Source organism: Syngnathus acus, chromosome 15 (genome assembly GCF_901709675.1).
Source record: "Syngnathus acus chromosome 15, fSynAcu1.2, whole genome shotgun sequence".
Taxonomy (NCBI): domain Eukaryota; kingdom Metazoa; phylum Chordata; class Actinopteri; order Syngnathiformes; family Syngnathidae; genus Syngnathus; species Syngnathus acus.
In genome coordinates this window covers 2,087,872-2,112,908 of record NC_051100.1, presented here as the reverse complement: position 1 = coordinate 2,112,908, position 25,037 = coordinate 2,087,872, and the positions used below count along the sequence as shown (strand labels likewise).

General features: G+C 41.0%; 3 protein-coding genes across 4 annotated transcripts; 1 reads left to right on the top strand and 2 right to left on the bottom strand.

Annotated features, from left to right (window-relative positions):
• Window positions 1–1,216: 1,216 nt before the first annotated feature.
• Window positions 1,217–7,875, bottom strand: LOC119135082 (homeobox protein Hox-D9b-like). The gene is made up of 2 exons (XM_037272431.1): window positions 6,876–7,875; window positions 1,217–4,603 (listed from the first exon to the last, which is right to left on the bottom strand). The coding sequence occupies exons 1-2, from the start codon at window positions 7,579–7,581 to the stop codon at window positions 4,359–4,361; spliced, it is 951 nt and encodes a 316-aa protein (XP_037128326.1). The 5' UTR covers window positions 7,582–7,875; the 3' UTR covers window positions 1,217–4,358.
• Window positions 7,876–11,125: 3,250 nt separating this feature from the next.
• Window positions 11,126–13,757, bottom strand: LOC119134599 (homeobox protein Hox-A11-like). The gene is made up of 3 exons (XM_037271426.1): window positions 13,214–13,757; window positions 12,493–12,631; window positions 11,126–11,344 (listed from the first exon to the last, which is right to left on the bottom strand). The coding sequence occupies exons 1-3, from the start codon at window positions 13,683–13,685 to the stop codon at window positions 11,245–11,247; spliced, it is 711 nt and encodes a 236-aa protein (XP_037127321.1). The 5' UTR covers window positions 13,686–13,757; the 3' UTR covers window positions 11,126–11,244.
• A 6,109-nt stretch (window positions 13,758–19,866) lies between these two features.
• On the top strand, window positions 19,867–24,802 carry lnpk (lunapark, ER junction formation factor). 2 transcript variants are annotated; one of them, XM_037271996.1, is made up of 16 exons: window positions 19,867–19,935; window positions 20,557–20,603; window positions 20,684–20,725; window positions 20,840–20,890; window positions 20,965–21,101; window positions 21,173–21,231; window positions 21,310–21,350; window positions 21,438–21,521; window positions 21,612–21,663; window positions 21,747–21,857; window positions 22,015–22,107; window positions 22,184–22,289; window positions 22,405–22,475; window positions 22,653–22,823; window positions 23,086–23,166; window positions 24,030–24,802. In XM_037271996.1, the coding sequence occupies exons 2-16, from the start codon at window positions 20,577–20,579 to the stop codon at window positions 24,197–24,199; spliced, it is 1,296 nt and encodes a 431-aa protein (XP_037127891.1). In that variant the 5' UTR covers window positions 19,867–19,935; window positions 20,557–20,576; the 3' UTR covers window positions 24,200–24,802. The 2 variants fall into 2 exon arrangements, with proteins under 2 accessions (XP_037127891.1, XP_037127889.1); XM_037271994.1 differs by having other exon boundaries at window positions 21,997–22,107.
• Window positions 24,803–25,037: the final 235 nt, after the last annotated feature.

Below are 25,037 nucleotides of genomic sequence, written 5' to 3'. Positions count from 1 at the left end.
TGTGAAATCGAAGGTAATAGGGAAATAAATATTTTTATAGAAATAAGAAAATAAATATTTAAAAGAAATATTTTTCAAAGAAAAATAGCAGGTTTATCAATGGAAAGAAAAAACGAAATGTGAAATCGTAGGATCATGCGACTTGCACTTGCAAAAAAAACAAACAAAATCGATGTATAATTAAAAGATCCAATACAAAAAAAGGAAGATCGTGCAACTAAAAAATGTAGCAAATAAACAAAAACAATGGAATTCCAAAATATCAAGGGAAATCGGGTCGAGGTATCGATTCTAATACGTATTTTGTCGTTTCCAGTCACCGACGAGCTCGCTCGCACTGCTGTGCACGAGCAAACAAACGCGAAATACTTTCATTTCATTTCATTCTCATTCTTTTCGGTTGCTGTGCTTGGCTTCCTGGCTCGTTTTGTGGTCTGGCGCTTTTGCAGCGAGGTTCGAGGCCGTCAGCTCCCCCCACCACGTCAGACAATGACTTTAACATTTCGCGGTGCAGTCGAAGCAGGAAAAGGATGTCCAATAAAACCATATAGTCACTGAGACTGTCTGGCCTTAATTACTTTATGGCTTTTTCTTGTTCTCTCTCTCTCGCTGTTCGTCTTTTGAAAGAAAAGCCATGCACGTCTTTTCTATATATGCGTGCGTGTGTGTACGATGGGGGGGAAAGTCACGTTTATTCTCCAAATGCATGCTGTTGCTTTATGACCCTGCAGGAGGATGCGCTTTATATGGCGGCCATAAACGAGAGGCGCGCAGTGAGGAGCAAGGAGGCTGCACATATTTTGCCAAAACAAGCAAGGGGACCAAAGTGCATATATATATACCAACCATATATAGGCCACATTACACAAATACACACCCACTATATATACGGTATAGCTCAGAAGAAAAGAAAGAGACCAAAAAAAATACGCTGGAGCTGTAATTTGACTTTTTTTTTGTCATTTCTACCACTAAATGTTGTACATAGCATGGTTTACAATTACAGTCTGTTGTCAAGGAAATCAAAGAAAGTGATCATTTTGCAGTGGTTTCTTACCCCCCTTCCCCCAGCATAGAAAAAAAAATCAATGTAGCTTACAGAGCTTTTTCACACAGAAAAAATAAACGTGAAAATACCTCCCTCCCCCCATGAAATTGTAGGCTAATATCAAATCATTAAAAATAAAAAGACTCATAATGCATATGATATGCTCGATTGAGGTTGTAGAGGGCATTTTATTTAATAAGTGTTCAAAAGAGTGTGTGGGGAGGGGCAGACATGACATCTGGGCTCCAGTTTTGTGGCGGACATTCCACGGAACGCTCACACACTGTGGGCTGGATTGAGTTGTTGAGTGTGTCCAAAAGTATAAAAAAAAGAAAAGAAGCAGCAACATTCACATTTGTGTTGTGTGAGCTGACACCTAGCAACCACAAATGTTTGTGCACGCCTGCATGTGTGACTAGCAACAAAATATACAATGATGCCTATTGAATTCTACATGCAGTTTATAAAAAAAAAAACATTTTTGATTGAATAGTCACAACAACGTCTTCGCTGTCAAAGTTGCGGGAACCCTTCGCTTATTAGAAACTATTCAGCCACAAGCAGTCGATTCAAAACAAACAGTTTACTTGTCAATAACCGTTTGGTTTGCTTGTGGTTTGGCCCAAAGTAAAGACTGCGGTCAGTGGTATGAAAATTATGTTTTTTTTCGTGAATTTCATAATGAGTAAGAGTAACAATGTCAACACACCAACAAAGGAATAACACTTGATATCGTTTAGCTTAGGGTAGCATGGTAGGCCCCTGGTTAGCACATCTGTCTCACAGTTCCTGCCTCTGCATCAGTGAAGACTCGAAATTTCCCATTGGTGTCAATTGTTTTTCGAACTGTGCCCTGCAATTGGCTGGCGATTATGTTTCGTATAGATTTTTAGTCTACTCGCTAATGTGCTGTATACTGGGAAACGCCAACTCTCTGCTACATGCTAACGCTAAACAAACGGAGTGAGGTTACTTATTTGCATTTGTGGTTTTTTTTTGGGCTTGTTTATACAATCGTACCTTTTGTGTTTACAAAAACAACACAGCAGCGGTTAGCTTGCGTGACAAAGACTGCTCGCTCGTTACGCACGTTTGAGTCACATGCTAACTGTCACATTATGTACGCATGTCACTTGACTGTTATAAAATGGTGTATACAACAATTTCACATTGGATACAACCCATGATGTCGACGCGCCATATTAAAAGTGATGCTACTGTGTCCCGTCGCGATTATTTCACATTTAACACAGAGAATGAAAACAATGATGGTTTTAAAAGCACATTTCTCGTAACAAATGAAACCAAATATGGAGACTTAGTGCCTTCTTGTCTCTAAACCAAACAATAACCAGCCATGCAAATGTCACACAATTTAACATAAGATACTCAATATTTACAGAATCCACTTTTAGATAAGAATTTGCTACAATCATTTTAATTGTATGCAATTATGTGTCTGTTTTTGTGAGGTGTGAGTGTGTTTTGGTTGCTCTTTCAGTGAGGTTTTATGTGTTGACATAAATCATCTTTACTGTACATTTCGGGTCATGCCAAGTCATGAGATCACTCGTGGGGTGCGTCAGAGGGCAATTGAGTCGGAAATTGCACACAAAAAGTCCGGGATGTGTTACGAGAGCGTGACTACGCCTGTGTATGCAAAATTGAACTTCCTTATATTTTACATAATACATTACTTAAGTTTTTCACCTAAACACAATACTACAAAAATTTGGGGGGAGGGGGTGACACGTAATGAGATTTTTTTTGTAGGAAGTTGTCCGAAAACTTCAGCCCTAGATGAGTAATCTGTGCAAAAAGTGATCTTCAACATGGTGCTCTATTAGTTGACATTAAGTTTCTACTAATTACAATACTTCACATACATAAAAAACGGGAGGGGGGGGGGGGGGTGGTGCATGTCACAATGAAAATTTAGTAGGACATGATACAAAAACTATCTGGATCCAAAACCATTGGATTGGATTTTGATGTATCCAGTACCAGATGATTTAATTTCGTGCAACCACTTGACGAAATGAAATTGACTAAATTCAATCAACAAAAACAGTTTTCAGTGCCGTTCCAATGATATTTGACATTATTTGGTAGGCATAACATTTGTAACATAGGATTGCTACAGATTACGAAACGATGCGTTATTTTACAAACATAATTCAGTCTGTAGTGGCGATAATTTAGTCATAAATAATACACAGTTAACCACAGAAATTATGTTCATAAATGGACTACTACTTCCAGCAATATATAGCTGTTCAACAAAATTCCTTTTTGTACAAAATCCTACTAAATTTTCACAAGAACATGCTGACAGGGAATCGAGGCAAAAGCTTGTCCATTATATTTTGCCACAATTTTAGTACTTAAAGCATAAAATTTCCATCACTTTCCAAAAGACATGACTACAAATTGCACAAAATCGGACTCAAAAATATGACGTTTCGTCACAGTTTCGGAGCGTACCACATTCTTTCACCGTATTTTAAAAGTGGTTAGGGCGTGTAGTTGTTCATTTTTCAAGTTACCGCTATCAAAAAATGTTGAATTGCAGCTATTATTTTTGTACCAACTCCTACTAAATTCTTGCAATATGCCAACAAGGGGCGGCAAAAAATATAATTTGCATTTCCATGTGTGTCAAGTTGTGGTTGTCTTCATTTTAGTTTGTAATATTTTTGTTAGATTACACAAATATGACCAAAGTGCTGCAAAAAAAAAGAACGTTAAATAACATTCTGACATAATTTGGTAGCATTTTGTATTATTTCTTGACTTTTACCGTGAAATTTCATTGGCCATATTTTTCGAGAACTTCAGGCACATTATTACAAGAATCTAATTGGCAACGGTACAAAAAGTGTGTCCAGAGCAACCACACCATAAAATCATCCGACAGAAATATTTGACCACAATTTCAAAGCGATTAGGGTACATTTTCATAACATCCGTTAACGCACATTTTCAAGTTTCCCCTCCCAAAAATGTCACTTTGCCACTAATTTAGAACATTTTTTGGGGTAGAAAATCCTACTAAATTCTCACAAGACCATGCCGACAAGTGGGGACAGAAGCAAAAAATATATTTTGCATTCATGTGGACTTAACTGTGTCACAGTGTGGACGTCTTTGTCTTTCAGTTTATAATTTTATTGTTACTTAAAAGTCCCGTAACGTCCATTCAGCGAGGTTTGAGGAGAAGCACCCAAAAATGTCCATTTTTTTGTTTTAGATGTCCACAAGCTTATGTTACACTTGCCCCTCCCCCCGACCCATTCCGCCCCATCCCATCCTATTCATTGATGCTCCTCCTTTCCCGGATCATCAGCTTCTTCATCTTCATGCGTCGGTTCTGGAACCAGATTTTCACCTGCCGCTCGGTCAGGTTCAAGAGTCTGGCCACCTCCAGGCGCCGGTCCCGAGTCAGGTACATGTTGTAGAGGAACTCCTTCTCCAGCTCTAGGGTCTGGTGCTTGGTGTAGGGGCAGCGCTTCTTGCGGGTGGACTTGGCGTGGATCCAGCTTGCAGACGGGTTCTCTGTAGTGGGGTGGCGGAAAAAAGATGTTTGCGTATAGTTTTAAACTTCAAATTCCATTTTTGGAGCACATTAGTCATATTTTTAGCATTACTGGTTGAAAATAGAGTGGTACCTCGAATTTGGAATGACCCAACTTACAAGCATCAATATCATGCAGCAACCCGTGCAGACAGAAAACATGACAATAGTTATCCTTTATCGTATGAAAAATCAACTCATACTACCTGAGCACTCTTCCCATACATACATACATATGTACTGAATGTAAATATTAGTCTGCCCCCTGGTGGCCATTTTAAAAATAAATATACATTCAATGTAGTTGCAGTGTTATATTATTATTATAAATCATTCCAACTAGGTTTGATGAGAAGCGCCCAAAGAATTTTGAGATGTATACAAACCTACGTTCCACCCTCGTCTCCCTTATCGCATTCTATCCTATTTATTGACACTCTTAAAATGAGGTTCTCCCCAAAACAATCCCGGGAAGACATTTTATGACTGCGTGGCTATTGGGCTCCTTGCAGATCAGGCTTTTCAGATTTATCTATTTCTTTTGCTATTCTCAACTACTCTCTCTGCTTCCCCAATCCAAAATATCTAATCAGGTTTTGTAAGGAGTGCAATTATAAATCCCATTTTGGCAGCACTGGGGCCTTGGTTGTTTAAAATAAAAAAAAAGTGAGATATCCCGAGCTGCCTGTTTTATTGGGCTCTCTGCTCGGAGATGCTGGGGTTAAAAAATACGGCCGGTGCTGGACCTGCAGGCGCACCGAGCAACAAGTATAAATGAGGCTCGTGTTTCACACTCTGCCACTAAGCAGCTCGCAGCTATTTTTAAAGCTTCTTTATTTTTATTATTTAGCACTACGATGACCTGGAAAATTCCCCCTGACCTGCCTGACCTTTCACTCTTTTTGAACAGCATTGTGTCATGAGCGAATCTGTAAGAGCTAAACAGCAAAATTGCCGTCATTCACTTTTGTTTTGTTGTCATTTCCATCCATCTATTTATACAGTATTGGGATCATCTGGAAAATTCGCAATCAAATCACTTTTCATTATTTATGTATTTATTTATTTATTTTCTTAAGAGATGACATAGGAAATTCTCACCGACAGACATGACACACGCGACACACACAGGCGACACACACACACACACTGATTGGTTGCATGCATTAAAATCACATTGTGCCAACATAAATATTGCACAAAATGAATTCATAGTTGATGAAATCTGATTGATGTGTGCAACCGATGTCCATATTCTTTTTTTTTTTAAATTTAAGTCTAACACTCTCTTTTTAGTGTAGTGCTATATTCTCACCTCCCAGCTTCACTTTCCACTTTTTTCCTCACGTGACACAACCACACCGATAGCAGTACTTTATACACAATTCCTGTTCTAGCATTCATTGCGTTCATTAAGATTTGTTTTTATTCGTGTGGTTGTTCCTTGCAAGGACTCGTTGACCCTCATTTTGCACCCACACAAAAATACATTTCTTTACAGTAAAACTGTAGACTATCACAGATGACCAGTTGTGTTTTATTAACTTATTTTATTCATACGACGCATGACGTATACTTGAGTCCACTTATTTATCAATTATAATTGGATATTTTTTTAATGTACCATGTATTTGTGGGGGAAGTTATAGATTTATTTATTTATTCAGTCAGCCAATAGCCAGCAGTCCTTTGATGCTCTCACCACACCTCCTATGACATATTCCATATTTATAGTCAAAATATTCAAACGTAATATCGGGACCCTTCATTGGGTATGATGCCTTTTAAAGGTAGTAATGCTCAGTTGTGATGTTTATTTCAAAATTGCATTCTAATATCCTATCACTCTTTCAGTGGTGAAATCACGCAACCGCAATTGATGGAACAATAGTTTGTCTCATGATTCCAACTTGTCCGTGGGTGCACGATTCTGCATGCTGCTGGGGTTGCGCAGGTGTCCCTATTGTAGTGTCCGTCAAGTGCATAGGGCCTTGTAAACACACCGGTGCGGCGGCGGCGGCGCACATGGTGCGAACCGTGCTAAATAACAGCAAAAGTCGCTCTAATTATTTTAATGGACAATAAAGTTTTATACATTGTCGTTGAGGCTTGGAGGACATTTATAGGCCAATAAACGTCTCTCACACACTTCCTTACATATGGCCACATTCCTGCGCGCACACACACTTGCATATAGACACACGTGCACCCGCACACAGCTGTCAGCGTATGGTTCTGGACGTGCATGTTTACCTGGGTCCGGCTGCACAGGTCGGCCTTTCCTCCTGTCATCCTCGTGGTCGTCGTCGTCCTCGTCTTCCTTTTTGGGCTCCGGCTTCCGGCGGAGCTCCTCGGCCGTCCCCAGTCGCTCGAGCACCACCTCTCCCGGGCTGGCAAAAGTCGAGTCCCCGGGACTTCCGCGCGACCGAGTCGGCGAGCTGTCGGGTTTCACCGCCTCGTACCTCGAGCTCGGGTTCGAGGGGCAGCCCTGCGCCGGGGGCAGGCAGGCGGCGAATGTGCCCTCCGCGGTGGGGCCGGGGCCCTCCCAGCAGCGGACGAAGCGGCCCTCCGAGGCCGGGGCGAGGTGCTCGGGGTAGTAAGGGGACTGCTGCGGCTGGAGGTGCGGAGGCTGCTGGTGGTGGTGGTGGCCGAGGAGGTGGTGCGGGTGGAAAAGTCCCGTGATGGACGCGCCCGGGGCGGCCTGCAGCGGCGGGGAGGACGGCGACGACGCCGAAGGGGGGTTCGTCCACGGGGAGAAGCCATTCAAGGCGCTTTGCTTGTTGGGAAAGTGGGCAAAATCCGGAATGTGCGAGCCGGGCGTCCCCTCCTCTTCCTCCGCGCCGCGGGATGGCTTTGCGCAGCCGGCCGTCGACGCCTGCAAGCCTGCTGGGAGGAAATGTGCACCGTACGGCTCCTCAGTCTGCAGCCCCATCATGGAATAATAATTTGTTAGCGACATGTTTATTTTATTATTTCAATAAAAAAGACACTTAAAGGCGACTGTAAAACCTTAGATGGGTCAGTATAGTGGCTTCCATCCTCCCCTAAAATGGTAGTAATTTTTTTCCTGCCCTTACCTTCTCCTCAGCCGCCTATTGGTTATGGCGCCGATCACATGGTCGCACTGTATTTACCCAGCAGCGCAAATAAATCAAATCATTCTTTTGTGCTCGCAAATGTGATAGGAGGCCCGCGCAATGCCAGATGGACGTGCGTATTGCACACACGCAGACACACAAAAAACACTTTTACAGGCTGAATGAAATAGCAGAGCCGTTTACAAGCACGGTAACGAGGATCTGTGTGCGCGCGCGCGCGTGCGCGTTACGTCTGCTTCCACTGTCTTTTTATGACTAGAATATATGAATGAACGAGCACCGCCGTTGACCACTTGTACACGTTTACATGGTTAAGATCCCCAAATGAAACGCAATTGACTTATGCACTTTGTAAATGTGCAGTACAAGCAAAAAAAACAAACCCTCATTATTTCTTTCTCTTTTCTATGCAAAGCTCCAGTGTTATCTTGTAAAAGTAAAATCTAAAAATGAAAATAAAAACAAAACATTCATAACGGATAGTATACAACAGTATTTATCAATGGGTTTATTTATCCAAAAATCTTTTCACGTTGGTGACAAAAATATTGTTGGTATTTTTTTTTTTTGGGGGGGGTGTAATATTTTAAAATAATAGTAATATTTTAAAATGCAGTCCATAAATGAAATATAGAGAAGCATGCAAACTAATAAATGCAAGATTGTGTCATTTATTTTAATTGGTAATAAATATTAATGTTCCACAGTTATATAAAGCATGCATGGATTGAATTGCATGTTGTATATAAAATAGCTATGCACTCAGGATTCAGATTTCTTTATAAATCTATAATAATTACAATAAGGAATCAGATGTAGCTATGCCGTTATTCCACATTCTATTCTGTAGTATAAACAATTGCTATTCGAGATCTTAAGAAATAAGTATTGTAATACACAGTATATGAATAGATCATTCAGATTTCTGCTCTTCATAGCACATACATTATAACAGGCTAGCGCCACCTATTGGCTGGATGAATAGAAATTGTACAGTGAGGCCTTTATTTGTCCCATGCACGTTTCCCTCTATGAAATCTCATTCAATAAGCTTAATTATTATGTATTGGCACTAAACAAACATTTGAATGTGAGCCATCCCCCTGGAATTTAAGCACTACTGCAGCTACATGTCACCAATCAGGCTACTACATGAAGTTTTCCATCTGCAGACTTGGGGGGGGGGGGAGAAAAAAAAATAAAAACAGTGAGCAGCTTGCATGCAGCCAACACTTGAGCGCGGCCATATTTCACCTCCTAAAATGTCTTCGCTGCTTTATCGGCCTAGAATAAACCCCCGGCAGCAGGTCTGGGATTAAAGAGAGAAAGGCATGAATCAGCTCCTAAAATGTCATTTAGCTCTTCGCTCGCAGTTAGTGGCTGCGCCTTGCCTGGTGCAGCCTTCGGAGGTTTGTGCCTGCCTCCGGGGGGCGCTCTCTCCTAGCAGCCTCAATCTTGCCCTCACATCACCACAGAGGAAGTGTTGAGTTGTTTTGGAAATTCTCAAAGTGTTATTCTTAGGTGTAAGTGGACTCCCTCTAAGATATGTGAACGTATCAATTAAATACAAATGCATTGTATAACATTGAAAACATGAAACGCTACCAATTGTGTTAATGAAGCTTTTAGCCTACATACAGTTTAAAATTGGAAACAAAAATCCAAATAACTTTGCCTTATGAATGACAGCTAGCATAATGCTAACACATTGCAAAACACTATAGACTCACTCTTGAAACTAGCATCGATGCTATGGTAGTTTTAAACCTTTAAATCAATATATTATATATTAGCAGTTGTAGATTTTACTCCAATAGTTGGCAGACTTCCATAAAACCTCACATATGATGATATCACTCATATCACCACAGTGCACATTTTACACATAAAAGAACTCATACATGGCACCGACCCAATTTGCATAATTGCATTTCTAGCGAGATGTTAATTGTATTCCCAGTCCGCATTGACTCGGGTCATCAAAATGACACAGAGAAATCAATCAGAAGCCATTATGATGTGTTTTCATCGCATATGCCGCTATCGCCGATGTAAATGGCAACGGTATCTCACACAAAAAGTGTGTGGGCTCCACTTCGACAAAGCGCCCTTTGAGAATGTATTCCGTATCTCTGAAATCCAGCTCCAGGTCTGTGTACTAGTAAATTCTATAACCTTATGAGTCAGACAATTCAGCACATTAGAGACATTTCAAATCTAAGTGGCTTTCCAGATATTACTAGTTAGTCATTCTACTAGTGTACTCGGGCGAACAGTACTAGTACTTGGACCTTAAGCTAAATCAAGGATACTGAATACGTTTTTAACAAATGGCTTTCTAGACACTTCAGGTGGCAAAGCCCGCTCGATTTTTTTTTTCCATTGGACTTTAAAGGTTGATCAAATGGCAACAAGGCACTAATGCACAATAAAGTGGAAGTGCATCAGTGTTGGCCCACACAGCTGAACAGGCTGCTGCTGCACTTTATTGCTGCTCATTTAAAACACAATCTACTCTTTCATGTGCCTGTCTGTGTCCGTCTGTGGGTGTGCGTTCACGTCACGCACACACAAATACACACCAACACACACGTTTATAGACAGACAGGCTGTGGAGTGAATGTGAAGAGAGTCTATTGCCCCCAATAAAAGTGGCCGAGATGGAGGAAATTGCGGGGCTGGGAGGTGTTGATGTGTGCAGTTCAAGTTTCAGACTTGGACTCGTCTGAGACACTCACACACGCTGACGCAAACACACGTACACAAGCGAAAGGATGAGTGTGTCTTGGAGTACCCTTCACACATGGATGATACACAAATGTAAGTGTGGTAACCTGGCAACAAAGTTGATTTAATAGCACTCACTCGGAGTTGTATTCCGAGCATCCTGCATTCAGAACGGGAGTATTTGCAATGTCAAAACCTTAAAAGTCACGATTAAGCTTGTGAATGACATCACGCTCACATCATTTGCCGTATTGTTAACATACACCGTAGTATTGTTTCATGTCTTTATTCAGAATGTTCGAAAAGCGCGAAAGGACATTTTTGCACATTTCTATTTTATCCCTGAGATGTAGCATCCCACCTTGCAAGTAATCACAATTTAATGTAGGTCTTAATGCAATATTTTTTCCCTTCACAAGAAAAGGGAAAAAAACAGCGTTTAACTTTTTTTGGGACATTTTTTTGCTCATGTTGTTTCAAGTAACATTCTACTGCTACTCGAAGACATGTAAAAGGAAATGTTAAAATGTAAAAAATAATCCAATTTCAACAAATTCTTGTGTTAATCCATCATCTGCTCTACCAAAAAGTTGAAAGATCAAGGAAGTGTATGCTAATATAATTGGAGTGAGCTAACTGAGCTAACCATCATCTAAAATACAACACAATACAACTTCATTCATACAAATGTATTTGTTTATTGAATTCAGTGATTCTTTGAAAAAGAACCGCTGCAATGGAAGACATTTAGATTATGAATCATCCCCCCAGAAATTTGACATCTAATCATCTCCAATTCACACACCCATGAGATATTGAGGTCCGTTGGTATAGAACTGCATTCTGCCCAGCTTCTTCTCCTTCATCCTTCTATTCTGGAACCAGATCTTCACCTGCCTGCACAACAGCAAGACACACTTGGTTGATTTACAGAAAGATCGTAAATTAGAAAAAAAAAATATGAAGGCTCCAAAAAGACATCTGATTTAATGTGGATATTGGGTGTTGGCTTCTTTGCTCGCCAAACATATGACAGCAAGTGGTCGGATTTAAAGCCATGATGTCACTTGGCATCATCGTAAACATGAATATTCAATGCAAATAGGAATATGCTATTAACATTATATTGACGTGCCAACATTTGAACCCTTTATGAAGAATATTACAATTGCGGAATATGAATCTTGTCTGAATATGAATTTCGTCTTGTACTGCCACTTGCTGTCGACTGAAAATGACATCACAGTGCCTAAAGGTTGCGATTGTGACCGCTGCAAACAATAAAAGGTGTGGAATTGTGCTGCATGCTTTGAATGGAGATAAAGTAACGCCATCTGGTGGACACATTTGACAACAAATTGACCTCCTGGAAAGCTGTCCAAATTCTGATTTTAACATGAACGTTACACAATAGTTTCATAACAGATAAGACGATGATTTTTATCAATGAGATTTTTTTGCCATTTGGGGATGATTTAAGAGATATTTATACACATTCAACAGAGCCAAAAATTGCTTGGAAATGAAAAAGAGAACGGATCTTTTGACACACCTAACACTCCTCCAATACAATGTTTCTGGATCAAATTGACCCAGGGCATGTTTAATGATCCAAACGGGATTGATACAAAACCAAAAACTTCAATATCACATTATCATTACTCCAAGTAGAAGAATGTTCTTACAAGGACTACTTTGATTCTTTTTTTACTTTTGAGTTTAGGCTCAACTTAAGCCAAGACATAACAAAAGTCATTCTTGCCTATCGAAACCGTGAATCCATTCAAATAAATGCGGCGGACTTTGCCAAATAGTTCAAGCCACTGTTGCTATGTAACGGCTCTGCATATCCAAATAAATGTGAAATGTTCTTTCCCCCCTGCAGGAAGGAGCCCGCGTGGAAACTTGAGGTGTCATCGAAGAAGCTTCGACATTGCAAGAAATGAGGCTCGACTGCTTTCCACGTGTGAGTGCATGCGTCACTCACACACGTGTTGTTATTTTTAGGCATTGCGCAAGGTGATCCACATACGTAGTAGGCCTACCGGTCAGTGAGGTGCAGGAGACGGGAGAGCTGAGCACGTCGCTGTTTATTGACGTAGACATTGAAGAGGAATTCCTTCTCCAGCTCTCTGATCTGCTGCTTGGAGTAAGGACAACGCTTCTTACTCCTCCTTGCTGCAGCTGCCATACAAGAACATATTTGTTACATGTCAGCAAGAACATTTCGAAAATCTGATATGGTCATATTTAATAGCGGAAGAAACGTTGCAATGAAAGGGAAGGGCAGATTGAAGGATTTTTTTTGCGTTAGGGCACCTTACTTTTTTTTTTTAATTATTTTAATTCAAATGCAAAATTGTCCTGCAATTTACTGACAAAATTATTTAAATTTGACTTAATATAATATTAATTTCAGATATTAAAGTGTTTAAGTTTAAAAAGAAATAATTCAGACCTTGCCATTCGAGCTGTGTTAGTAAAGCAAAATTCCTCAATAAAAAGTCACTTTTGATCTTAAATATTTTCTATATTACACATTTTAAAGTAGTATTTGATCGCTTGTTGGAATTTGTATTCGAATACAACAAAACTGCTGTATATGCGCATCACGTGAAACATATCTCGCTTATGAGCTAAGTGATATATTTCCTAGGCTAAGTTGATTAAAAACAAAAGTAGATTTTTTTAAGGTAAGAATGTATTTAGAGATTTTTTTTTAACAAGTGCGTGCCGTGCCGTCCACTCTCTCGCGCCTCAACCAACCTCCGCAATAAGGCGCGTCCACTTCGTCCTTCCTCCCGGCTTCGGGTGACTCGCAGACCGGCGCAACCTGGTTACTTTCCCCGCTCGACTTCCCGGGTGACCCCTCCGCCTCCGCCGCTCCTCCCCTGAAATCCAACACCGCCAACCGGCTTCCCTCGGTTCCTCCTTGCCGGGTTAGGAAATTCTGTTGCTGGGTTCCCGCGTAGAGAAAATAAGCTTGACTCGGGTCCGCCGCCGCTGTGCACGTCTCCGGCAAGGTGTGGTAAAAATTTGGCGGTGTTGTGGGTTGACGGCTCGCCTGGTACACGGCCCACCTTTCCGCGGGAGGATGCTCATGCGTGCGTGGCTCCGGGAAGCAGAGGCCCCGGTACCCTGCGGACCGAGCCGCCGCCGCCGCCGTGTTGTGGTCCCACAGACCCGCGCCGACGCAGCCCGAATCAGACGGCGAATTATTATAGCTGGGTAAATACATTTTTATTTCCAGATAAAAAGGTTCATGTCACATAAATGTGTACGATATAAAAGTGCAGCTGCACATGGTAAGCTGCAGGCGATTGGGGAGACGTTTGGAAATATCATAATAAGACTTTGACCTTGAGCCTGCCCACATTTTTTGGTCTGCAGGGTACAATTAAACAAAGGCACCGAGTGTTTTTCCTCTTAGGATCATGACCGGTCTGCGTGGACTGTCTCCATGCATTTGAACTTATTTTGAATTTTTCCTGGATGGTGCAAAAAGAAGGAAAAACATTCCTAGGGATCCTGTTGCCCCATAAAAATCACAGTGGCTCTCACTGAATCTGGACCAATGATATCATCCCACAGAGGAAAAGAAACATTCCCCAATGCTTTTTATTTGCTCAAATCACACCTTTATGATGGTCTACTTGATGACTACATCCAGTTAGAATTAATGAGGCTGCTGACATCTGGGTCGACTTTGGGACTTTATTTGGGTCCTTTGGGTTGTGGGAATGAATCTTTGATAGACAGCATCGCTGATGTCCAAAGCAGATCTACTTTTGAATGTCAATGAATGAGTCTAACAGGAGCTTGGGCTCGAAAATAAAGCATCCAATCGGAGCTCGGTTGGCAGCCGTCTCGCTCAAGTCCTGTAAATCTGAGAGAAGACGTCCCGGTACTGCTTCTGCTCATGCTTTTTATGGGTGAAAGGGAAGATTTCCTTATCTTGGCTGCAGCCAAACGTCGGCGCGTGTTTGCCTCTCTGTTGATTTATATGTAATTACATAGAAAAAGATGTTTTGATTTCAAAATTCTGCTTTTGCAAATGATAATTAAGCTCAAAATAAGCTAACCACAATTAATGTGGCTATGAAAAAACAATAAAGCAGTCAGTCCTGTGAAAGAGATGTCCTTTTTGACATTTTCGACCAGATGGAACTTCTCCCACATCGAGTAGAAAAGGGGTCCACGGCAATATTTTGAACTTTCTGGCATCCATTAAGAAGCTCAGTTGAGAATCTACAATCTTCTGTTAATTACTTTTAGTATAATATTGGGAGCATTAAAGACAGGACCAGTAAAAGCTTGCTAAGAACTTTTCAATTGACGTCGTGACCCGGATTTAATCCAAGGTTGCTGCGCTGTAGTATCTGTGACGTTGAATGTATATGTACCTTTAAAAAATTTGAATAACGTGGGAGTTAGCAAATGAGAATCTAGTGCTGGCTGGTTGTTAACTAGCTAAACTGTTAACCGGTGCTGCTGAGTGATAGCGTCAGTTGAGGCCATTGGGAGGTCGTCGAAGAATGATACGCTATTAGCTAACGGTGTCTACTGAACCAAAGCGGTGCATTCTTTTTTTTTTTAAACTAAAGCCAGTTGTACTGTACAGTAAAAAGGCTTTGAAAATCAATCCCATAAAACGCAATATAGTCATAGTTCACCGTGAGCAGCTAGCTCTTAGCATCTTGATCAACTGTTAGCATCCACCACTGATAGTAGCAATACAGGCCATTATTTTTATCATCGCATCCCTAGTATTTTGGTTACCCCATGGGGTGGTTGACTAATTTGCCAATAGCACCTAAGAGAGCACATTCGCACTTCCCAACATACAATCAAGTATCACAGAGGATAAAAACACAATGAAGCCCAAGGGCACTATTTTTATTATGCTCCTTTGTACACAAAAATACATAAAAGCGCAACAACAAATAGTCAACTGCAGGTAAAAGAACAGTTATCTTAACTGTTAAAAGTGGTTACATTCACACTAGTCCAGCATTTTCCTCATCTGGCTAGTTAACATGAGGCTAACAACACCTAGCGGCATGCGGTATCTCGTTAAAACTGCTACCACTGGTGCTGCCTTACATAGAAGGGTCAGTCCTTTAATAAAGCAGCTGAGCCGCAAATACAGCAATAAATCTCGGTCTTAGTTGACCTGGTCGCTTCATAGTAGGAAAAGTACGTCTTTGTTTTTTCTCCATGATTTATAGCGTGTATTAGTTGCATGAATCTGAGTAGGATTTTGCAGGTTGCACGGCATCCTGGTTGGAAAGCAAGACTCCCTGATGGGGAAGCTCTCTTTCTCCATGTTTGGAACAGCTTTCTGTGGCGTCCTCACAGTGTAATGGCGGCTCAAGATGCTACAGGTTGTAGCATGGCCACACCCACAGCATTTGGTAGCGGAGATGATGGCTTGATTTTTAAAACAATTTTATTGCTTTATTTTAACTCCAATTTTTGAAATCTTTTTAATTGGTCAGGGTTGTTAACAGGACCCTTTCTCTCCAATGTGTCAAATTTACAAGACATTTTTATTTTCGCTTTACAGGGACTACAAGTTAAGTCTGACTGTTTTATTGTTTTTACACTTTACTATTAAACAGCGGTTGGGTTCTTTTTACTCTTGTGAGTCGCATGAAGCGTACTTGCGACCACTCTCTTACAAGTTTGAGAGATTTTTTTGTTTTCATTTTCTGTTCTGAATGTTAAATTGTTATTTAATAGCATGGTAATAAAAAAAAACTAATCTTCCCTTGTTCCTTATGAGGTAAATTTGTTTATAGACCTACAAGAATTCCAATTATTTTAATCTCTTCTCAAATTTAACTTTTCATTGACAAAAATCAATTATGGCACAATAATAACCATTTGTTAAACAAACTCACATTTTTGTTGATTTTTCACATTTATGACTTCCTTCCGCAAGGTCAAGCCTGGCGTATCAATCAAATGACGTCATATTTGTGTGCAGAGAGAGGCACTCGTTGTGTCACAAGTGTGTGACATCATGGCCAGGGTCAACTAGTTTTAACAACTTCACCTGTTTTGGATGTCATTACGCATGCAACAGTCCTAAAACGGCCCATTACCTGGGCATCTAACACTGTTGTTAAAGTTTAACAACCCTCTGGCGTACACACACGTACGCGCGTACACTCGCACACACGCTTATGAAGGCTTCGCTAAACTGTTTGCTTTGGGCTGCGCATACATTGTAAAAGTGTAACTGCAGACTTTCTATTCCAAAATATTAGCAACGATTGTCAATGTGACGCGGTGCACTTATACAGCCGCAATGTTAGGTTTATCTGGCAATTTCAAACAAGAGTCAGCGTTATGATACATATATATTTTCTATATTTTTACGTATTGGAAGGTGTGCTAAATGGAATGTCCCGAGCCTGGGAAAAGCGCACGTATACAAGTGCAGACAATTCAGTGTATTTTTTTTTTTTCTTATATAAGAAAAAAATAATTTTAATGACGATAGTTTGCGTGCATTCTTGCGAGCTTCCCCGCAGCGAAACTGGGCCCAAATCGATGCAAAAGCTTATCTGGGCGCCAACTGTTAAAACGCTCACATCGTCCTCGTTGACCCGCACGGCAAATAAGAAAAATCAACTTTTGGGAGGACTTGGTATGAAGACGTTAAAAAGCAGGGCAGAACTGGCTTAAAATTCAGTTTAATTAAAACTAATAAAAGCAAACAAAGCAATAAGAGATGATAAATAATAATAATAATAAAAGACCCGAATGGCGACCAAAACGAAGCAAAAAATATCAGCACGATTTAACAATAATCTCATATAATGTACCCGTTTTCTATCAAAAATATCCCGTTATAGGCCTACCGCAAGTTGTTAGTATATCGCGGATATAGTTCCTAATTATTCAGCATTGCGCAGCTTTTTCGTTTGAAATGTGACAAATTTATTTGATTGACACGAAAAAACAAACCTTACCCAAGGTAATTATAATAGAAAATAAACAACAAAATTATGCCGTTGTACGAAAGACGGTAATTAAAATAAGATCTTATTGTTTCATTGTTGATGTCTAATTGTCTTTCTATCGCTGCGAAGCGCGCGGAGATTAACTTGAACATTAAAATAGCTTTTTACATTTGTCTTTGTCGTCATCATAATCACAGCATTATTATTGATGATGTGATATTTCTTTCTCATAGAAGGAAGGCATCGTTGCAACATTGGAACAGGCCATCATTTTGGAAAATATTCAGAGACCGCTGCAAAATGAACATTTTCTCAAGTTGTTCTAGTATTTGAATGAAATGGAGATTTTGTTATATTTTCTAAACTGCAAACACGCACGCACGCACGCACACACACTTTTTCATATATATACTCTGCATACAGTGTATTAATTATTTTTCCCACTCACCTTGCACGTTGAAGTCCTATCAACAACAACCTGCCTTTATTCGCGCGCGTGTGTATTTTTGTGTGCTTGTGTGTATGGGCATCTGTCCTCCGCACGGACCCGCGGCTATTGTCGTCTTCTGTTTTATTTTGACACTCTCAGACCGCCAAGTCCAATAAACGACGACCCCCACCCCGTCGTCCTCTGCACTAAAGTGACTTTGAACCAAAGTGCCACAAACTGTAGTAGACACTTTACAACGGCTGCATGTATGCAAGCAAATGGTGGACTGTAAAACGTCTTGTCAATAGACCCCCCGGGCACGCGCGCGCACACGCACGCGCGCGCGCGCCAATTCGGTCATACAATTGTGTGGAATTCTGTGATTATTTTTAGACGCCGACTAAAATACTAAATATTTTACTGGAGCGTTATGGAAACTGGCAACATCTTTTTGTAATAATTACATTTTTAAAAAGAGAAACAACCTAATTATGCATTTCAACGTGAAAATACATTATATGTAATGGTATTTTAATTTTGTGGGGTCGAAAAAAAGGCTAATGATACTTGGAAACACATGTACATTTAAAAAAAGGTTTATTTTAGAATAATAAGATATTAAAACAAATTAAATTTAAAAAATCGGATTGTATGAAAGTTTTTTGTGATTTATTTGATTTTGTATATTTCTATTGTTAAATTATAACACACAAGAAATAAATTAATCAAACAATGTGATTTATTTTAAGAACAATGCAATTGATAAGTGCTTACGTTAAATCACATTGCGTTGTTGCTTTCAGGTCCGGATTGCTCTGTAAATACCATATTCGAGCATATTTCTGCATCTTGTTCATGCAAATGAGCCTTGTTCAGGCAAATGAGGTTGAAAGTGGCCGTGCATGTTGCCTAGTGTAAAATATGTCTTCACGGTGGGCTGCTCTTAATTCAGCGACTACAAGGGCTATAAAAGGGGGCTCCACAGGCGTGCACCTTAATGTCTTTGCTGAAATAATGAGGATCCGCGCGCATATTTTAACATGCGTAATAGTTAGGTGGAAATATATGCTGATTTGCATCATAACCGAACGGCCTTGGCTGAGGTCTGTTGCTTTATTACAGCTCAGTCAACCGGGTTAATGTGTATGTGGGGCTGAGGTCGGGTGTTTGGTAAAAAAAAAAAAAAGTTTGGGTTATGTTAGCTGAATTTGATGCAACACAAATGCGTGTGTTTGAGGATTTTCAATTTTATGGCGTCCATAACTCTTCATCGTGCACAGGAAGTACGCACACCGCCTTTTTTAAAGCTCAAGGCCACACGCATCATGATGCATGCACGCATTGATTCATAATCATATTCCATGCTATATGCACGCCATACAGTGCACGTGTGGGCCATAGTGCGTGCGCGTCGCATCAATTAGTGTCTTTTGCGGACGATTTACTGGCAAGCTGGTGTCACTTGAACACAAAAAACAACTGGGAGGACGTGCCGTTATGATTTTATGGGAGAAGGTGGTTCTGCTATGAATTTTAATATCCAAAGACAATGAAACGTGTATTATGACGCCTCCATTAGTGTGTGAAATACGTATATGGACATACAGTCTACCAAATGGCGTGCAGTCGGTTAAAAATAGGACGAATCTTGAAGGCAGCGTGTGCCTAATGTGGCCCGGCCCTTGTGCTCGTAGGTCCAATGAAACAGTCAAATAGCACCAGCTAGCGGTGAGAATTGTTATCGTTAGAAATAAATTAAGTACGTGCGACACTTCTCCACTTGAAGTGTTTGATTCTGAACACATATGCGCGAGGTAATAAATAAATAAATAAATAAATAAATAAATAAATAAAATACGTGACAATTAAAAAATCTTTTGTTCAAAAGATTTCATATTTTATCATTACAAATGAATAGATATGCAAATAATGTTGACCACAATGATGGTTACTGAGCGTTGAAAACGCGTTTGGAAAGAAAAACTACAATGCAAATGATTCTGTAGTCTTTTTCACGCCTCTTCCGCTGTCGTCATCACCCCGCGCAACCAAACCTCCATTCTGTCAGTTCGCTCTGTTGTCCAAAAACGAAAGGTAAAAAGTCTGTTTACATTTTAACTCCGTCTTTGATCAAATGATAGTTAAAGCCCCAAACACCACCGAATGGAACTACGATAATTACACGCAAAATCTATTTTAAATCCCGTCATTGTTGCGTATGCATTACAATTGTTATGGAGAAGCTAATCAGCTAAATGAGCAAACAGTTTTGTAGCGTAGTTTGCGACGGTTTGCGACTTTTTGTTTTCTCCGTTGTTTTTATATCGATACAAAACATCATCCTGGCGTTTAGCCCGTCGCTAACTCGCGAGCATTTACGTCAATGCTGAGTTAGGATGGTGGGTACTTGTTTAACTAGCCTGCAGGCTTTTCGCATACAATGAGTGCCTTTTCATCTCTTTACATTGATCACTGATCAAGATGCATGTAGTTTAATGTCATTATTACAGAGCAGGGTGTTGAATGCACGTGCATAGTTTTGTAATTCCAACATTTACCGTCCTTAAACCTTTGACAATAGAGCCCATTGTGCTCAACTCTTTCTACAATGACGCTGGAGGCAATTGGTGGTGGTTAAATACATAAGCAGTACGTATTGCCTCGTTTAAGGAGGATTACACGCTTTAACACGGCTTCTTCTGTTTCACAGTGAGCTAAAAGACGTGCCATGGGGGCGGTGATCTCACGATGGAAGGTATGTGTTTTAAATAGCAACTACATACCCAACAGACCATTTTACAGTACTCTGATGTGTTTCGATATTATTCCTTGCAGACCAAACCCACCACAGTGGAGCAGTTGGAGAACTTGGACAAGGTGTGCTTTTTATCTCACATCCTCTCCATGAACCCCCGAAACGTGTCACAACAAACAATCTAATAACCCACGTAGATCTTTTAAAATAACCATTTTTCCCTCGCCCCCTTGTAGGAGATACAGGAGCTGGAGGAGTTTCGAGCCAAAAACCAGCGACTCCAAAAGGTTCACTATATGCAGACTCAAGTTTAGATGTAGTCGTTGTTTCTTTGAGCTCATTGGTGTGTTTGCGCGTGCAGTTGTGGGTGGGCCGCCTGCTCCTCTACTCGTCAGTCTTCTACCTGCTGACCTGCCTGGTGGTCTACTGCCTCTACCTGCCTGAGCAGTGGCTTCACAGATTAGCAATGGCGCTGCCTTTCTTTGCGTACCCGGTGCTGTGAGTAAACCTAACCGACATGAACTGTCGCCCGTTTTGTGCTTTGTTATGAACGTCCGTCTCTCCATCAGGGTGTGGTTCATCCGGAAGTTGCTGGTTTTTCTTTTCTCTAAACGCACTGAGAGGAATAGTAAGTATACAAATAAAAAGTTCATTTTACATTATATTTGTCTTTTCTGAGATACTTTGGCCTCTTATTGTTTTTCAGGTGACATCCTGGAAGAATTAAAGGTTACCAAAAAAAAGATCGTAAGTGCCTGTCAGCAGTTAGAATTTGTAATTTTCTTCATCTGTTGTAATTGTGTCCCTGTTTAAAATTAAACTTTGTGTTTGCAGTTAGAAGAAGTGATGGAAACAGAGACATACAAAAATGCCAAAGTCATCCTCGAACGCTTTGATCCAGATGCCAAGAAGAAAGCTGTGGGTGATTCTTTTTTTTTTTTTTTTTTTTTTTGCCTCTTCATTACATTTGAATGTGTTCTTATTTGTCCGCTGATTTTTCCTATTTAGGAGCTGGAATCAACTCCGGTGCGACCTCAGATGACCCCCAGGCCTGGTCAAGGTACCTACCTAACGTGTGTTGCACAAATATGAAGCTTACCATTTACCATCGTTAGTTTTTTCATCGCCTCATATTATTGTCAGACATTCGCCAACGTGGCGTGGCGACGAGACCTCCGGGCACACCCGCCGCCATGGTGATGACTCCCCCGCCAGGTGTTCGACCCACGCCGGGCCCCGGGGTCACACCTTTGGGTGAGTGAACATCAAGCAGCTATTCAGTTTTTATAATTTGTCTTAATTGAATGTGACGTATGAAATACAGTGCAACTGGGAGTCCGAAGACACTTAGACACGCGCTGTAGTGTCTTCCTTCGTCTCGCTTTCTCTACAGAACATGTCCCTCTCTCAGCTCCAGGCGGACCGCCCGAGAGAGTCGCCCTGTCTGCTGCTGTCTACCAGGGGGGAGTAGCCCGGACTCCCACCTCCCCGATACCAGGTGTAGGTAAGCTGAAATGACAGTCAAAGCCAAGAATGGAGCGCTATGTGCCGAGTGTGATGATGTAAATATTGATGTCCAGGCATGCATCCTCCCGGTCCTCCACTGGCGCGACCCATTCTGCCCAGAGAGAGGGGCGCTTTGGACCGAGTGGTTGAGTACCTGGTAGGAGATGGACCGCAGAACAGGTATAAAAAAAAAAAAAAAACTCTACATAGATATTCACCAGCGATCTGCAAATTGTCCGCAAGGTGGTGCTGTTTAGTCGTTGAATCAAATCCTCCGCTCTGCTTCCTCCCTCAGATATGCCTTAATCTGTCAGCAGTGCTTCTCCCACAATGGCATGGCCCTGAAAGAAGAGTTTCAATACATTGGTATGAACAGCAAAATAACAATTTAAAGTGTAACTTTTCATTTCATTGGAAATAATGAAAAAAAAAAAAAAACATGTAATTTTGTCACATTTTATGGTCCAAAAAGGCTTAAGTTTGTTTGAGTTCACCTGATGTTGATTATTGTGAGTTAGCTGTTTTTGTCGTGGCTCTTGCCAGCTTTCCGCTGCGCCTATTGCTACTTCCTGAACCCCGCCCGAAAGACGCGGCCGCAAGCTCCAAGGCTGCCGGAGTTCAGCTACGAGAGGAAGCTGCGCACCGAAATGCCATCTCCGGTACGGACACCACGCTCTGGCACTGACACGGAGGACAGTGCGCCCCCTTCTGGAGGTAAATACAATCTCAGTTGTGTATCCTTAACCTATTAGCCTTAGCAATTTTTACTTACTGTGACAATATCAACACGAAATACCAACATGGTTGCCGAAAAGTGTTTTTTCCGTCCTAAGTTGCCGCACTCTTCAGCCTCATTGTCTTCTCCTCCCTCCGACTTCTAACCTCCATTTGCTTCTCGTCGTGCGAGCTTTAATAACATGAGCGTCTGAGCGACATTGCCAAGCACTGCGTTTTAACGCTGTGCTCTTGCCTCTAGCCAAGGCGCTGGCGCCGTGGAGTTTGGTCCATAGTTTCCCCGTCCAGCAGAACCCTCAGAATCAAGCTCGACAGAGTCCAGGTCCATCCTCCCCATTCCCCACGTGGTCCTCCTCCTTTCCTCCCCTCCTTCCTGTTCCTCTTATCTGCCATCACTTCAGTTGATTTGATCTGTGAGGGAACAACCAGATGGTGGCAATAATAACACGGCTCACTGCGTGCTTCAATTATGTTGAGTCATAAAAGACATTTTAATTACATAATTGGATCAGTTCACATGACAAATTTGTGTATTTTGTGCACAAATTGCGCCTGATTGTTTGGCACCCATTCAGATCATTTTCAGGAGGGGACCTTTTCTGATCAAGGGATTTTTTTCCTGGTGTTTATGCTACAAGCCACTTGGTTAGGCACACCATCTTATTTCAATGGCATGATGGAAGTGTGAAAATTACATTTTCAGAATCTTGGATGGGGTTTTTGTGTTGGATCTCATCAGAAAAAAAAGTCTCCAGTTATTGGACTCGTTAAGTCAAAAGTTAGTTCAAAAAGTTGTGTTGGAAATTGGAGTAGGAAATGACTCCTCCTGCAATTGGAATTTTCTGAAAGGTTGTCAACTCTATAATTACTCATCAATGTTTTTTATGATTCACTTTGATTGAAATAGTGGCCACACTTCTAATAAAGTGATTCACAGCCCCAAATCGTCACCATAAAATCAACCTTTTTTTTTATTTCAATACCCGAGGGCGACTATTTATAGAAATATTGTATTCCTAATGTGTCTAATAGCCTTAAATCCAACACTTCACGTTCAAGCAGTCGAACAGCAAATCATTTGTTGTAATCCTTTCAGCAATAATCTTTTCCCCAATTTGGCCTGCTGCTCGATCATCACCTCACGCTGCCTGTCTGCTCGCTGACCCCCGTGGCGTTTCTCCTCAGACGAACGAGAGACGGGCGAAGGAGGCCAAGATACCGCTGAAATGGCGGAGGCCGAGAGCCGTGTCGAGGAGAGTGAGAAAGAGGAGTGTGAAGAGCAGGTTCGGGAAGAGGAAGAGGAAAAGGAGGACACGGAAGAGAAATACCAAGACGTCCCCGCTCATCTGTCGTAGCTGCGCAGGAAAAAGCTGTTTGAAGGTATTCGCCACCACAAACAAAAGCTAAACGCTAATCGGCACATTATTTATGTCCCCGTATTTATTTAACAGTCTTTGCGAGTGAGCTGCTATTTAAAGGCTATTGAACCAGGAATCTGAAACATGCCTATGTTAGTAACCGGAAATCAGGCCCAAGACTTTTGTAATATTTGATTTTTTGTGATTATATTCAATGCATTCATTTAGCAGTTCCTCCGCCAAAATGTAAGATTTATTCCTTTATTTCCTAAAAGAGTTGGCACTGCTGTTTATTTTAATAGAAAATGAGCAGGATAATAAGACGACTCATCAGAGGTGACTTTAAACTGCCACTTTAAATGCCACTTGTCAATTTTTAGAAGTGTTTGCCAAATGTCTTCTCGACTGCATTTGCACTGACTTTCCAAGTATTTACTCGGCCTTATGGACAATGGCAGATGATGAGGTACTGTTAGTTTTAGGCTCTCTCTCTGGCTTCCATGTAGCTGTGTATAGAACGGATTTGTATTCCCTTGTTTACACTCCCGCTAGCGTGCTACTTTTCATTACCATTGTAAGTAAAAAAAGATTATTGCAAAATATTTCTTCCTGTGATTTTTATCTTTAATTACAGGACTGAAATGAACATTTTCAGTACACATGGATGTACTGTGGCACAGTGGTTGGGAATCACTGCTTTAAAGTAATTTTAGAGCTGCATTCACTTATTGCTGAATGACCTTAGTAGTTATGCATTTGAAAAATATTCATATTTAAATGACCTCACATTTGTTGCTCTGCTAGATTAAAAAGCTACATTCTCCGATTTTCAAGA

Excerpts from the sequence above, each read along its gene's own strand:
- LOC119135082 (XM_037272431.1), bottom strand. The coding sequence starts at position 7,581 with ATGTCGCTAACAAATTATTATTCCATGATGGGGCTGCAGACTGAGGAG. Across the intron at positions 4,604-6,875 it reads ACCTGTGCAGCCGGACCCAG|AGAACCCGTCTGCAAGCTGG; the intron begins GTAAACATGCAC and ends ACCCCACTACAG.
- LOC119134599 (XM_037271426.1), bottom strand. The coding sequence starts at position 13,685 with ATGTATTTACCCAGCTATAATAATTCGCCGTCTGATTCGGGCTGCGTC. Across the intron at positions 12,632-13,213 it reads GGACGCGCCTTATTGCGGAG|CTGCAGCAAGGAGGAGTAAG; the intron begins GTTGGTTGAGGC and ends CTTGTATGGCAG. Across the intron at positions 11,345-12,492 it reads CTCCTGCACCTCACTGACCG|GCAGGTGAAGATCTGGTTCC; the intron begins GTAGGCCTACTA and ends GCTGTTGTGCAG.
- lnpk (XM_037271994.1), top strand. The coding sequence starts at position 20,577 with ATGGGGGCGGTGATCTCACGATGGAAG. Across the intron at positions 20,604-20,683 it reads CGGTGATCTCACGATGGAAG|ACCAAACCCACCACAGTGGA; the intron begins GTATGTGTTTTA and ends TATTCCTTGCAG. Across the intron at positions 22,824-23,085 it reads CAGTGCGCCCCCTTCTGGAG|CCAAGGCGCTGGCGCCGTGG; the intron begins GTAAATACAATC and ends TCTTGCCTCTAG.